The sequence below is a fragment of the Centruroides vittatus genome, unplaced genomic scaffold, assembly GCF_030686945.1.
Source record: "Centruroides vittatus isolate TY-2023 unplaced genomic scaffold, ASM3068694v2 contig_364, whole genome shotgun sequence".
NCBI lineage: Eukaryota > Metazoa > Arthropoda > Arachnida > Scorpiones > Buthidae > Centruroides > Centruroides vittatus.
Genome location: NW_027122188.1, coordinates 5,512,375 through 5,529,758, shown reverse-complemented (window position 1 = coordinate 5,529,758; position 17,384 = coordinate 5,512,375). Strand labels below are relative to the sequence as shown.

At 26.1% G+C, this 17,384-nt stretch overlaps 1 protein-coding gene across 1 annotated transcript in view; it reads left to right on the top strand.

The window, feature by feature from the left end:
* LOC136975151 (carbonic anhydrase-related protein 10-like) overlaps nucleotides 1-17,384 on the top strand; it is a 100,913-nt gene that overhangs the window by 38,683 nt on the left and 44,846 nt on the right. The window contains exon 3 of the mRNA XM_067270179.1: nucleotides 2,170-2,306. Coding sequence (XP_067126280.1) covers nucleotides 2,170-2,306 — 137 coding nt within the window. The remainder of the gene's footprint in view (nucleotides 1-2,169; nucleotides 2,307-17,384) is intronic.

Here is a 17,384-nt window from a genome sequence, read left to right as displayed (position 1 = left end):
AGAAATAGGAACAAGAGACATCAACACCAGGTAATACTGTTCGACCGGTTTTGAATAATTCAACGGGCAGACACGAAATTATCCGATAGTGACGTTCTTGCCAAGAAAAGTCTAGCTTGGTTGTCAGCAGTCCACTGGCTGTTAGAGATAAGGCTCTGGCAAGATGAGTTTTGGCGAATAGGGAAAGACTATATTCGAATAACAGTTTTGTTTTTTGCTGATGGTGGGTGGTTTGGGATCATTTCTATTGGAAACTTCTTCCTTCGTCTTATGGCTAGTGTCTATTTCGGACACGATTTTTTAGGGAAAAAATTCTCGTCTTTCCAGAAAATCTAAACTATTTTATTTCTCGGTTGACCGTCATATTAAATTCATTCAATTTTTCAATGTTATTTTAGTACTGTAAATAAGTTTATAAAACTTTTTCCGGTATGAAAGAAACTCTATAAAACATATTGAAAACTTAATAGAAGTAAAAAAAAGTTTAAGAAGGATTTTTAATAGATTATTTTTATTTTTATTTCCTCTTATAACACGTGTACTGAATAATAAATTCTCTTAATAAATTAAAAATGAATTAAAGTATATTTATGTAAGAAAAGCCTTCGAAATATTTTTATTAAGAAAAACAATAAATGAATAGGACGAAAATATAATATATAATTAACTAATGAATGAATATTTGTACATGTAAATTAATACAAAGTCGTATCCTGTATATACGAATTTAATGATTAAAGCGTACAAATAACACACTTATGTTTATAAATATTTTATTCTAATGTGAATACGACTTGATATAAATGTAAACAACATTTATAACAAGTCGTATTTACATTACAATTAAACATTTTACATGTTTAAAAATAAACTGTAGAGGGATATATAAACGTATCATCCATTATAATATTTTGTTTGACTTGCAAGATAGCAGCATATGAGCCATAGATCAGCCACAATTTCACCTATTACGAGCAAAATCTGATACATAATGGAAGCTACCAGCTTGAGTGAAGGATACAGAATGATATTTTCCACACGAATTATCCACAAAATATTACAAGGATTCGGATCGTTGTAAACATGTCTAATTGTTATAATTTTTATAAATATAATAACTGTATTTATAACAATAAAATTTTATTCAAATTTCTATTGTTTATAAACATTTAAATTACTACTGCATGAAAGTGAAAAGACATTGTTTAGAAGAAAACGACTTAATTAATAGTTTTTAATATTTGTATCCATTTTTCAGAGCAATTATCATATTTCTTTCTATGATATTAAAAGAAAATAATTAGAGAAATTTCTCATCTTATCACTAAATTTGATAAATATCTTACCATTAAAAGATATTAGAAATTTTTTATAAAGTCAAGTAAATGTATTAATTGTTTATATTGTTATTTAATAACAGTTTTAATATTTTACTTAAATTTTTATTTCATTTATATATATATACATTTGGAGAATTTTTCGTAATTAAGAATTGCTTCATTGATTAATTTTAAGAGTTTCTATTTACAGTATCTTAAGACACTTATTAATTGTGGCCATTATAAATATCTACAAATGAATTTCGCTTCTATTGTTTTACCTGTTTTTTGCTCAAAAGTCATAAATTTTCGAAAAGTAAAAACTAAAATTATTAACAAAATTAGGTTAAATTATTGTTTCCAATCGTAAATTTTATTTTGTCATTTCAAATATTTAAAAAAATATAATTTCATTTTTTAGTATAGAATTTTTTATAAGATATGATATAAAATCGTTTATATTTTATTAATAAAAAATTTAATTATAAATATTTTATAAGATCATTGAAATTTAAATACAACACTTTATAGTTAGTTTATAAAGTTGGTATTTGGAAGGACATACCTGCTCCCAAAAGTGATTTCTTTTCATATAAAAAAGTGGAGAGGAAAAAAGGAAGAAAGTCAGATGTTAAGGTTAACCCTTAGAGAACTGTTACAACAGACAAGCAGACGGATCCTGTATCAAGCCGCAACTAATGTTTAACTTGAACTGGCTTGATATCGCTACTTGGCATATCTCTCAGGAATGAGACCAAAATCCCTCGTTTAAAATTCAGACTCTGCTTACACCGTGTCTCGATCACAATTTTCATCTTGACACTAACAGTAGGCATTTTTTCTGTTTTAGGTCCAGATTTTTGGGGTCTCCTCAATCCAGAATGGAGCCTTTGTAGTAAAGGAAGAAGACAGTCCCCAGTGAGCATCGAGCCGTCGGCGTTGCTGTACGATCCACATCTTCGACCTCTTCACATTGACAAGCACAGAGTAAGTAGTTCCCATAGGAAAAATCTGGACGAGTGTAAAAACATGTTCGTGAAACATTACGCGGGACATGATCCACGTTCTTTTCTTTGTTTTACCGTTTTGGGACCATTCTCTTCTGCATAAAAACGGCACATTTATGAAAATATCTCTATAAATTCATATTTAATTGACTAAATAAAAAAAATATATATATATATATCGGTTTTCTAACAATTCATTAATAGAACAATTTAATTTATTTAAATTAATTTCGCCATTTATAATAAAGTAATGCCAGCGAGAGATGAAAAATTATAGTTTAAATTATAATTAAGCAAATAAATAAATTACATGTAAATATCTCCATTACATTATCTTAACAGTAAAATGGTAAAGTTATATTTAATAAATATTTTTGCATAATTTATGAATCTTAAATGTCGTTAAACTATTTCCATTAGCATCTTGAATGGCGTAAATTAATAATTTCAAAAAATTTTAAGCATGTTTCTCTGTTTACATTTAATATCCTTACTTTACGTATTGCACATTCGTGTTTCCATTCCTAGTCATTATAACATATTTATACCTTCTTTTTCACTCTTTAATGCCTTCATTTAAAGAAATACAGAGAAATAATAATTATGATGAAGCGTTGATATTATCATTAATGTATAATTAAAGCTAATTAAAAGCATAAATCGTTAACTCGGAACGTTTTCAACAGTTTAAAAAAAGGAAGCAGAAAGATATAGATTGAAAATATTAAATAACGTATCAATGAAACTTTAATTAGTATTTTTCTATTTAAGAAAAGATATATAATTGTTTAAATATTTATATTATAAAATTAATTATAAAAATAAGAATGTTCGAAGAATTATGACAATTAAATATGATTAAGTGGAGAAAATATTGGATAGGCTCGAATTGTAAAATATAAATTTATTAATTTGTAAAATAAAAAATAAAATCTAATTCATTCAATCATATGTTTAAAAAGTTTGCAATTCTTATCCTAAAATGCATGCATTTTTTTCATTTTAAATAATTCCACCTTTATTAAGATTTTTCTTTGTTTAACCGATGCTAAAATAATTATAATTTTAACGTGCATAAGGAATTTCATCTATAAAATCATTTTTACAAGGATTAATTATGCGCAAGTTATACTCGTGTGAATGGTGTAAGCGTTTAAGCTTTAAAATGAATTTTTGACTGTTCTTGAGTTAAAATATTCGATAACGTTTAAAGAACCATTTTAAAGATAATTTTATACCTTTAACTTTAGTCTTAAAACGAGATCTTTCCGATAATTTTGATAATAATGTTACGACAATCTTGATAATACCGGTTGGGGATTTTTAAGAGTCTCTTCGGACGTCTTAAAATGTGATTTCTAAAGAGACTCTTAAAAAGAAATATATTGTTTAAAGATATTATTTTAAGGTCAATATTACATCTTACGTGTTATTTACGTAAGGTAAATCATTAATTATCATTTCTAATTGTAGAATTAAACGTATTCTCTTGAATATTCATCTATGAAATGCTAATCTTCCTCTCGGTTATATACGAGTTATCTAATGCTAATTTCATTCAATATTGTAAGGATGTAATCAGAAATTGAAAAATATCGTCCACCTGATTTATTCCAAAGTCAATGAGATATTGGGGTTTGCGTTAAAACTCAATCACTTACAGCGATATCAAAAATAAACTTTATCCCATCTCGTTGGTGCATTATCGAATCTTTCTTCGGGGCAATTACATCAATATAAATTCGTCTTTCACTATAGTAGTGGTTGAACACAAGTAATAAAACTATCAAGCTAATAAAGATAGTAAAATTAAGATGAGAATGGCAATAAAAGTGGTGTAGGAAAGTAGTAGCAACACTGATACGCTATAAAGATAAGGTTGCCACATTTATTACTATTCGTAAAGCTATACTACAGTATTCCCTACCTTAAACATTCTACGTAATAAAAAAATTATAACGTTGGTGATATATAAATCCTCTCTAAGATGAAAAATAATGTTGATAAAAAGTGAAAGTATGGTTAAAATAGCCTCTTGAGGAATTTTAATTATTTATACGTATTGCTGGGATAATCTTTGTTACGATATGAAAATATCCATTTGTTTTCTGAATCTATTTTTGTTGGAATGACGTACTTTATCGCCGATTTTTTTTTTCTTCCTTCTTTTACATTTTATTCTTGCATTTAATGTAGGTTGACACGCGAATGGTGTCTAGCTTTTTTAAAATAGAAGATAAGCTAGAATATTCATTAATGTTGCTTGGAATCCGACTGTTAATTACTAGATAGAATTTTACTAACGAAAAAAAAATGATATCTCTAGAATGCATAAATATTATTTGTTGTGTTAAACTTTTAATTATAAATTTTATTAAGTTTTATATAATAGATACATCTAGAATTGTTTAAATTTCTTCTAATTTTTTAAATATTATCTAATTACAAAATTATTATTTTTAAAAAAAATTTTAATTAACTAACAAATTCGAATAGATTTTAAAATATTTAAGAAATTTTACTACAAAAAACGTATATAGATTTTCTTTCTTTTATAAGCTAAAAAAATTATTTATTTATTATTATCTAAAATTCCATTAAAATAAATTTAAAAAATAATAATAATAATAATGATAATTTTCAGCAGCGAAAGTTTTTCATCAATTTATAATCCCCCCTTTTTTAAGGAGAAAATGTACTGTATCATTATTTAAAAATCAACAATAATTCATTTGCATTATTTTCTTTTCGTCTAGACAAATATAACATCAGCAATTCTCTTATTTATTACATTTATTCATAGGGACATACATATCTACATAATGGAAGTACGATCGAAACAGCTGTTACCTTTAAATATTACAAATGCCCACCTTTAGAGTAATCTTAAGGAATGTCTCGTAAATCCCAAATTTACTGCACTTTCAAAAATTTCCTGACATTTTATGAAATTTCATTTTTTATAATGGAGTAGACAAAAAAATAAAATCATAAATAAATAATAAAATAAACATGTGATGTAATTTTTTTTTATTTATATTTATTCAATTTTTACTTGTAATAAATCAATCGACATTTTTAAAAAATCGACAATACAAAAAAAAAATTAATATATTAATTGTTTTGTTTATTATTAACTTTTATTAATTCGATTTACTTCATTTTTAATGTCGTTAGTAGAAATTTTTAAATGTACAATTTATTAAATCAATTAACAAAAATTGTGTTTGCTCCTTTAGTGGTTTTACGAATTACTTTTCCAAATTAACTCACTTAATACACACTTCAGTTATTATAATTTCAATTTTCATTTGGAAATTTATTTATTATTAATTTTTTTTTCTAATACATTTTTATTCAATTAAATTTTTATTAAATTACACACAAAAGCAAACAGGTTTTATAAATTTGATCAAGACAATTTCAGACAAGAAAATTTTATCGGATCGATTCTGTCATTTCCAATTACATCGCTTTATTTGGAGTAGTTTTGTGTAAGATTTTTCAAATTTTTAGAGATTTCGAATTGAAAATAATTGTTAATTTGTTTATCTGAAATAGTATATTTTTTTTTCTTTATTTATATAAGAAAAAATTCGATTATTTTTTTTCACTAATTTTATTTTATTTTTTTGTCAAACTAATTAAAATCTCTTCGTATAAGAAGTAGCAGGTGTCGGTTTTGTGTGTAATGAAATAAAGGTCATCTGGCTTTTCTGCTTAAATTACATGTAAGAATAAGAAGATTTTTTTTCATTGGTCGGTTTGCTATAATCAAAGTTTTCGCTGTATGATTTTTATAGCAAAAAAACCTTCTGGAAGTAACTCGTTCCTTAACTGAAGCTAATCACTTCTAGAAGCTGTTATTTTCACTTCGGATGCGTGGAAAATTTAATTACTAACGATTAAAGATGAGCCATAAAAACATGGAAGAAAATTTTAACTTATGCATCAACACTTTTTGTTATCACCTATATATTGCCACTTTGATAAAAATCTATACGATAGAGAAATGTATTTCAGTTATACATATTGCATAACAGCATTACTGTGACCCCATTATCCATGAAGGATTGGTCGGTATATAAAGACAGGATATAAATTACGTATCATATTTCTTTTCAATAAAAATTATTTATATCCGTTTTGACATGGTAGGAGCCGCCGTTCAAAGACAATTGTGCCAACATAAGTGTCAGATTACAAAATATTTTTTTTTTCTGCATGAAATTTCAAATATTTATTCTTAAATTTCTTTTATTTTTAAATTAGATAAATGAATTATTTTTCTTAAAGTATATTTTTATAACTAGGTTAATAAATAATGATGGTAAAGTTACGACTTTTTGCCATAAAACAATATAAATATTTCTTAAAGGTTATTGGATTTCTTTTATAAAAGATTGAAACTCTTCGCAATTACTACAAAACTAAACTTAGAAAAATGAATTTTATACGTTAATAATAATAATAATAATAATAATTTCTTTTTTTTTGTAAAAGTGAAAAATTCTAATTTTATATTTTATATTTTATAAAAGAATGGCAATTTTATCTGTTAGATAATTTTATATGGATGATTACAGATTGAAAAATTTATTATAATGTGTTTTGTTTATTAGAAAGTTTGAAATATTTATATGAAAAGTATATAAAATAATTCCTATAATCACAAAACGTTAGATACAAAAGATGAATATGTTTACTTCGCAATATTGCTTTATAAAATTATTTTTCTAAATCGATTTTGACTATATATATATTGTAAATACAAATTGTTTGAAAGAAATATTAAGACAAAGATGGGCAATAAATCTTATAGAGTACTTTTAATATAAAAAAAATAAAAATAATAATAATATTTGAACATAATTTTGAATTCAGAATAGAAAATATAATTTAATTTCCATTTTTATAAGGAGTTTCAAATTGCAAATTTGTATTGGATTTTGATTTATGTAAATTCTACTAAATTAGCGTAAATAATTTAATAATTAAAACAGAATTGTAGATATAACCTATAAGTGTTTTGACATTATGTAGTAAAGAGTCCATTAATCAGTGTTCGATCAACTGAGTTATTTTCATTCAAAGTCGTTAAAAAAAGAATTTGGAAATTACTTTCAAATGAACCTTAAGCAATTTAGTAACAGGCCTACAGGATAAGAAAATGTAGCCATTTTTCGTTAGTTTCATAGTAAGGGAATGTACAGTACACTCGCATTCTTCTGCATTTTCAGGTTTCAGTTTTGTTTTCGTGTTTTAAAAAATGGTTACTAAACAAAAATATGTATTAACTCAATAAAAGAAATATCTCTAATTAATCATGGATAAAGTTAAGAAAGGATATTAAAAGGAATTTCTGTTAATTTTGAGTTTACACATGAATAAAAATGAATTAAATTCTCGTTTACATACTGTGGTAAATGCAAATCCTATTTATTATTCGTAATTTTCGATTATCCGGGTATATTCCGCCCCATTTTAGACTGGTAAATATCGTTTGACTGCTATGTATCAGTCAAATGATCACGTAAATAATAAACTACCAATTTAGTTTCTCTCAATAAAATATTTTCGAAATATCTAAATCTAGAATTAGAATATATAAGTTTTCGAAATTCATAAGCACGAATAATAAAATAATTAAATTTTTAATTTTTTCTTCGAAAAAAATTAATAATTTCCGCATTGATTTCATTTTACTGTAGACGTAGACATTTATTGTCTTGTAACAGACATATATTAAAAATTTCCATCAATTCTTCTATCAATTTTTGAAAGATATAACGTAGAAAATTTTCTTTATAAAACATTTTCAAAATAATAATTTCATTAAGTTCATCTAACGAGTTTAATATCTGAAGAATAATTCGATAAAGATTCTAAATAGACTGAAGCTAACCTTTATTAAAGAACTCGCAGATATGCCCGGGCGAGAAGTAATAAGGATAGTCATTAAAAATGAAAAATATATTAAAAGTTTGGTTATTTTAGCCTATCATTTTTGTTTATCATGAAGTGTCAAAGGAATGAAATCAAAGGAGGACTAGGGTGTCGATGTTTTATGGTAGCCTATATTTTCCGTAGGGCCCTAGAGAATAACCATGGAAAATTTGGTACAGATCAGTCAAAGGATTTACAAGTGTATAGAGAATAGACATTATATTTTATAAATGTAGATATTTGTTTGAATATTTCTTTAAAAATTCATATTTATTGCTGAGAAAGATATATATATAGTACATATATATATACAAACACACTATATACAGTATATATATATATAAACTATAATATGTATCAAAAGTTCCAACCCGATCGCTAGTGATTCCTAAGAGTCAACCGGTTTATCTGGGAATTCGATGAGTTACTAGGAATCATTTAATTATTATATTTAAAAATATAATAAAAAAGAAATAAATATTATTATTTATTAATATTTGGTTTTTGATTTTACCTTATTTTTTATAATTTATTCTCTCTCTCTTTTCTTTTCCTCTATTAAAAAATATTGTGTTGATAAAGTAGTAGAAAAGCTGTTTTTGCAACAGTTTACCACAGAATTAATTCCACTAGAACTGTGTAATTTCTTATTACAAAAGTGCAAAAAAAGAAACTTACGTTGGAGCGGAAATATGATTTTTTGTAAAGGGTACACTAAATGTTAGCAGCCAACAGCACTCATAACCCTAAATCGCACTGTATATATGTATATATGAGTGTAGATGTACAGTACAGTACATTAAAATAAACTTTTCGTCAACAAAGCTTTTTTTAAAAGGATAGAAAATAAGCATTTTTTTAAAAGAAGTACGAAGAATTTTTTACAAATTTAAATTTTATTCTAATTTGTTTTTGTCGTTGCTTTATATTCTCAGATAAAAAAACACTACATCAAATACTACGTAAAATATAAGCTTGTATACATTTCATAAGAAAAAATTAAATCCTTTATATATTAAAAAATTTTAGATAATATTACTGTAACAAAATTCTCTTGTGAATTATCTAAAAATTGTTTATAATGTCGCGAATGATTTAAAAATTAAAAAAAAATAATAATAATTTTTGCAAAAAGTCTAAATTATAAATGAAGTATAAAAGTTGATTTGTTTATTTGTATCGATCTTATTCTAGTTTTTTGAAGTTATTTGTTAAGTTGCTTGCTTTATATTAATTAGACCATAGTTGAACTTATATATGTTACTTTTCTAGAATTCAGTTTTTTTCTAGATTAAATTTTACTATTTTTATTTAAAAAATTATAAAATTTTACCTTACAAAATAACTATTAGCGGGACCAGGTAGAAGTGCACACATGCAGAGGGGTCCCAAAATTTAGTCTTCTACGTAAACGACTTGTATTAAAATTGATATAAATTCATGGTTTTTTTTAAAAATATAAATGCTGAAAAAATTTTATTTTTATTTGTTTTATCGGTTTTGTTTATATATTTTTATGGCTTTCGGAGAGGAGTAGGTCTCACATTTATGACTGGTCTGGGCCTCATCTTATTCGGATTCTGGTCTTCACTGTTAGAATTCTTATATTTATTATTAAGAAAAATTCTGACTCGACGTTCGTAAATAATAACAATTAAAATAATGACGATAAGGAAATAGAGAAAAATTTCTTACATTATAAATTACAACGTTGTTATCTTAATCATCTCGAAAAATTATAGCTACAGTTATCAGTTGTGCAATTAAACTGGAATCATTTTTATTTTCATTTGCGGTTTAATTAAGACTTAATAGGAAATTCTAAAATAATGAATAAACACGAAAATAAATTTTGTAGTTGGGTGACAAAGTGCCACGACAGTTTCGATATCAACGTAAGGGGAAAAATAAAAAATAAAATGAAAAATAGGTTTTATGATAAATTTGATAGTGGACGATTTGTCGATTTGAAAACGCCACATTCAGATTTGAATGACATGAGATGATCGGAAAGGTTTATTCCAACAATTTAGATGCAAATATTTGATAGAACCATCAGTCGAAAATCAGAACGTTATAAAAGAAGAATACTTTAGCAAAAAAATAATATTTCTGTGATGAAAACTGCTCAGACTGATGCACATTTCTAGATATTTCATTAAGATATATGTCTTAAAAGTATCAATATAATACAGTAAAAGATGTAGATTTTTTTTCTTCTGAATTTACTATTATCATCACTTGAAAGTATTCGATTATTAGTAAACATTAGGATATTATTTAGCTGTATAAAGTTATTACATTTAATACAAGATTAAAAAAAACTTTTAAGTTTATTTATCTGAAAACAAAAACTCCTGCTGTATTAACGATCAGATAAAATAGCTCATAATTCTGTTATAAAATATCTCATTAATATATAGTGCAATATAACTTTTATGATATTATATAATGATATAATCCAGTAAATCTATATTTATATTTATAAGGATAAGGTTCTTTTATAGTTAATACGATAGCGTTAAATTGTCGATTTTGATAAAGTAAAAAGAAAATAAAAAAAATATTCTGGAACTTAAATGATCCAAACCAGATATACAAGTTATCAAGGTTTAACAGCCAGATAGTAGAAGGAACGATAGACTACTACAAAAGAGTATATTTCGCAACTCACAAATGAGAAGCAATTTAGCACCTTACCACATCATGTTTACAAAACGGCTTAGAGAGCGGTTCCTATCGTTGTAAAATTCGGATTAACGGCTGCAAGTGTTGCAGAATAAAAGGGTGCCTGTCTGAGTACCTATGAGGTTGGAGCAAAGTATAACGTATGTTGACGCCTAAACGCGACCACACTGGAAGCAAGAAACGATCGTTAATGGATTTCCGATTTCGTAGCTCCTTACATATACTTCCAATAATCTTATTTGAAAAACTGGTAAATAGGCTAGAGGAATAATATCCTGATCTCCTCTACTAAGAAGCAAGATTTCCGTTGAAAACTTTCTGGATTTCGTCCGATAAGTTTACGACGTTAGATGTTTTTACGAGTGCTACATATCTTGGTGGTATTGCCGAACATGGCTAATATGGAGAAGGAGAGCGAGAGAGAGAGAGAGAGAGAGGAAGAGAAGAAATTCCTTCTCCAACTTTTCGTCTTTCTATCTCTGAACACAAGCTGATAAGACTAATTTGTTGGCGGTTTGCTTGAATAGAATTCGATAGACTATCAAGTAATCTGGGTATTACAAGATCATTGCAGATTCAATACAATCGGTTGCACTCGAATAAAGAAATTAGAGTGATTTGCAATTCGTTGCTGGAAAATTGATAGCGTCTAGTTATTTCGGAAATTCTATACATGATTTATGATTTATGATTAGATTTTCGCAGGTTATGATCTTCATTTCCATTTTTTCTTTTGCAAAATTTAGCATCTGTACTACTGTATGAATAATATACAATCGTTGAAACTACTTTCCATTCAACATCTCCATTATAGAATACAATTCCTAAAAACGTGTAATTTCCTAGTTTACTACTTTACATATTATCGATATAAAAATATATATCAGTAGAATTTTTAATTAGCGCTCGAAAAATTAAAAAAAGAAGTCTTGAAAAGAATTATTTTTGTCTGTATTAATTTTTAAATTAAGTAAATATTGTATTAATAAAATTAATGACGAAAGCTTTTATCAATTACACTACAAAATGATCCAAAAAATCGATAAGTTACCAAGGAATAAACATTTTATATAATACACTGATCAGAAAAGAGCAGTACATTTACGACATTTGTCAGTTTCTCACATTGGCAAATGTTTAGTCAAATTTTTGGGAAAAATTTCCACTTTACAGCTCTATGAACAGTTCTCATCAACTGTAAATTTTCAATTCGGAGTGAACCTATGACAACAGCTCTAAAATCAATTTTCTAGCAACATTTTCGGCTTAATTTACTTGTTATTGCCAATATACAGCAAAACCAAGTTTAATGTTGATTGCATGATAAAAGTTTCCTTTTATACAGTTCAAATAGTTAATATTTCCAAATTGATTTCGACTTATTTAAAATCAAATTTACAAAAATTAATAAATTTTCTTCCAAAACGAAATTTCTTAAATTAAAAAGAAAAGAAATCATCATAAAAAAAAAATTCATAAACTTTTCGATATGAGAAATATAAAGGAAATATAATACGAATATATAATTAAAATGTTAATAGTTACGTGTAAAAATTATTCTTTAAAAACAGAAAAAAAAATAAGGAGGGGAAAAAAGAGTAATTTTTAAATGAGAAAATAAATTTTTATTAATTTCGTTCCTTGACATTAAAAATAAATTAGCGCATTGTTTAATTGGATAAAAATACAATTTTTTTCTTTTTTTTTAATTTAGTTAGCAAACTCAAACATTACATTTATATCAATTAACTACTTAACGTTAATTTTATACTCGCTATTTATAAAAGATATGTGAATTTTTTTTTTTGCATAAAATATTGTTGTAATTATTTTCATTTCTGCTCTTGCTGAAATTCTAGAATATATTTTTCAATCCAAAAATATTCTTACGAGATTGAAGCTTATTTTATTTATTTATTTTATTTTTTTCATACATTTTTTTTATTTAATATTACTTCATTAAGTTACAGAAAATAACAAACAGGAGGGGAAAAAACCACTTTAAATAATTTGAGAAAGCAAACTTTAATAAGACAATTTGTTATACGAAAACGAAAATTGCAACTTCCCCCTCCCCCATCATTTTTATAAAGTCAATACTTTTAAATAGATGAGATAAATCTAGTAATAACACATAAAATATGGAAGTTTCTTACTAGCTACTGATGATCCTTAATGAGATTTTTTTTCTTATTCGGATCGCTATTTATGAAAATATTAATTTTTTCCTCCTCCCCGAAGAGAAAAATTATTATTATTATTTTTTTTTATATTTTATTTTAAATAAATTTATAAATTTATTCAAGAATACAATCAAAAATATATAAATTTTTTATAAATACGATTTTAAATAAGTCGAAATTTATTTCGAAATACTGTATTAACAATTGGAATTCTATAAGCGGAAACTTTTATCGTGTAATCAATATTAAACAGCGTTTTGCTGCATATTGGTAATGACAAGTAAATTAAGATGGAGATGTTGCTAGAAAATTCGAGTTTAAGATACCTTTTTCCTACAAATTTCAAGTTGGGATGAGTCTTCAGTTGAGATGCTTCTTAAATTCGGGCTGTTCTTTATCATTTTTAAAAGTTTGTATGCAATGCAAATTCTATAGTACTTCCATATATATATTTTTTTAAAATTCGACACGTGTTGAGATATGCCGAAAGGAAATGCTTCCTAGGAGGTCTGTTACTAGAAGCTGGTTCCAGTGGCGCGGTAGACTACGAGCCCCACCAACACTAATCTTTTATAAGAAAATATTTTCCCCAAAGAGTTTCCCAAAGAAAAATGTCTGGTCAACACTGTACAGTATGTGGGGCCCCTATTTATGCCTGTAAACCCGAAAAACTCCACGTGACCAGCCCGTTTGCGAGGTGCAAACCACGACCAACGTCAGTGACCAATCTACTCGGCTTCGTATATCGTATTTCACTGTTTACCTTATATATTTTTGTACTTAATTTTAAAAACATAATCAACATTTAATCTCTGATTAATTCTTCCAAACTATATTCACTTCTAATTATCATCCAATGTTTTCTTCAAAACTCTGTTTTAAAACTGTGGATAAGTGTTAAATTCGAAAGAACAAGACATATTCTTTGTTATTATAGGGTGATATATATGTGTTGTATCCGTTTTTGAATTTCAAATAATAAATAAAAGCGGGAAATGATATATTATAGAATATTTTATAAATATTTTTCTGAAGAATATAATATATAGAAATGTATGAATTCTTTATAATGCAGTTTTTTTTTAAATTAGTTTTATAAATTTTTATACTTTAATTCTTTATAAAATTGGATTTATAAATTAATTTGGCTGCAATTTTTCAATTTCCGACTATAGATTCCCACTGTCGTCCGTCTGTGTGTCTGTTTTTCGTTGATCTCGAGAACGGATTTAGATATATGAAAATCGAAACCGCATATAGAAATTTATTTTTAAATTAAATATAATTAAAAATTGTAAGTAAATGTTAAACAAAGGATCTTCGAATTTAAGAGGGGGAAAAAACAAAATAGAAATACGAACTTAATTTCAAGGTTTCATTTTTTTTTAAACTGCGAAAAAAACATGAAATAATCTTGGGATTGGAACGAGTCGATGCTGTTACAAAATTCTTGCATACGTTCAATATCCAGAGGCAGAAGTTTCCGGATTCGATAGGTATCGATGAGATAGAAAGATATTGGACACCGAAGCATCTTTCCAATCTCCCGTGTCTGCCAACCATCTGTCACTATGTGGACTTAAGCAGTGTATGTGGGAAATGGTTGTCTGTGGTCAAACAGTGGGAAAACACAAGCAAAACATGCAGCCTCTGTTTTCTCGGACTTACTTCCAATGACAAAAGTAGCTTTGAAATGTATTACTAACGTCAATATTTCGCATAGTATTTGTATATATATATATACTGTAAATACTACGAGGTGATGCATACATATGAATATTATATAATATTTCCGTTTTCTTTATTAAATAATTTCGTTAGAAAACAGGGGAATTAATTATTCAATCGGAATTCTCGTTAATTTAATTTGTAAATCAATTATTGGCTGCGATAAAAAGATTATCTTTGCTTTATTAAAAATATATCAAAGATGAGACATATAATTGTTTTTGTTTTATTAACTTTTTATAATTTAGTAAATAATACATTGGTTACTATACATCTAACGAATAATTTATATAAATAAACAAAGATTTTTTCCCTAATAATATATCACAGTTGACGCAAAATGAATTATTCTATACCGTTTGTAGCAATTTTAACGTAAACAGTAATTAATTATCAATATAATAAAAATAAATTGTTTTCATATTTTAAAATGCAAGAAAATGAATCAAAATTATAAATTATTATTTTAAAAAATTTATATTTAATTTAAGTTAAAATATTTAAACTTACTATTCTTATAATATAAAATTCTATATATACACAGTAAAACCGGAATAAAAAGGGGAAAAATTTTTCGAAACGGAGCGATTTTCTGTTAAAACGAGCAATTACTTATTGTTACGTCGGCACAATGCGGGGGTGCAATTTTTAATCTATTTACTTTTAAAATATAGGCTTTGATTTTAGTAGTATCTTCTCCCTGCCCCTGTGCATCATACTTTTCCTGTTAACAATAGAGTCATGTCTGTCATTTTATCTAACTGTTTAAACAGAAATTTTTCAATTTAAATAACGTAACTTCTGGATCATATCTATAAAGTAACTGCAGTTAATCGAGGCCTCCTGCTCCTAAACCGTCCATATCCGGTCTCGACTTTCATTTATCTAACACCATTCTCAATATTAAAGAAGGACAGACAGTAGGAATTTATAGGTCTAAATTGCATCCGGAAAAAACCCCGTTTAAAGCGGAAATCTGCCAAACTGGAAAAATATTCGTTCCGGTTTACACAGATTTTACTGTATATAACACTATTCAAGACGTTAATGCAATTTTTTTTTTACATTTTACATAAAAAGTTTTTCCCGAATGGAATTCAGATTTTTATCACTCTATCAATACTGCTGTTTACAGTAAGAAGGAAAATAAACAAACTATTTATATACCGGATGTTCTTTAATTCAAAACTTTATCATCTTCAAAACAAGAAAATAAATTCCGTCGCATCACTCTCTTCTATTACTTTGATGTTTTGCGAATCTTTGACAAAGTACAGATCTAAAAATATCTTCTACCTGTTTGTATTCGTAGAAACCGAGTAAAGTTTACCACTGTATCTATTTCCACTTGCATTGTTTCATCTTGAAATTCTAGGATAAGAGAAATTTCTAAAAGAAAAGCATTCAATACCGTGTTGATGGATGAGAGTGCAAAGTCCGCGCTTTTCATATCGTTCCGATAGTTCCCGTGTTGACGTAAGAGCGATAGAACATAGTTGAACCCGATAGTGACCTTCACACTCCCATAAGCTGTAAGATTTGGATAATACTGGCTTGGTTTTATTCGGGTTTCTTTTTATTTTTCTTTTTTTTTCCCTATTGCTGGATTTCCTATTTCCTGATGGATATACGTCAGATATTTTTATGGCCACATAAAAATAACGTATAAGTTACACGTGGAAAGTAATATGAAAGAACAAAAAAGGGATGAAAAAAACAAAAAAAAAAAACTATTCAAAACTTTGTACAATAGATTATAGAAAGTATCAAATATCTAGAAATTTTCTATTATTATTTTTCTTGTTGAATTTAATAGAAACTATATAAAACTTATTTTTATCTGTTTGCTTAACAAAAGTTTAAAATCGCAATTATTTTTATATCTTTTAAAATAATAACTATTTTCTAATCATAATTTTTTTTATTTATTTCAGTTTTTAAACGTAATTCTTTAAAAAAATATATAATAAAATAAATATTTAAGTTTCATTTTAGTTTTGGATTTTTTCTCCCTTCTTTTTTAATTGTTAAAAATATCTTCTCGTAATTCTTTTCTGTTTGTTTTAATTTATCTCAAGCCTTTTATTATTAATTAATTTTTTTAAATTTAAATTTGCCTGATTTATATTGATCAAAATTTAAATGCAATTCTGTAAATTAATTCGATTTTTATTGAGTGCTGAAGAAATTATCGAGAATTACTCGCTCTGTAAATCTTATTTCGGGAGTGATAATAGAAACACTTGCAACTTCTCTGCAATGCGTGAAATTTTAAACTGAAAAATAGATGTTAAGGGGTACGAGATGAAAAAAAATAATAATAAAAATAAAAAATAAAAACATTCACTTTGATTTATCCCATGACACATAGTGAAAATTCGTAGAATATTTCCCTAAATATTCAATTCTCTGCTAAAGCCTAACGCTCAGAGAGCTTTATGGGTGCTTGTTTTCCAATATAAAAATTCAGTTATAAAGATTTAATGGATATTTAAAAAAATCTATCAATATTT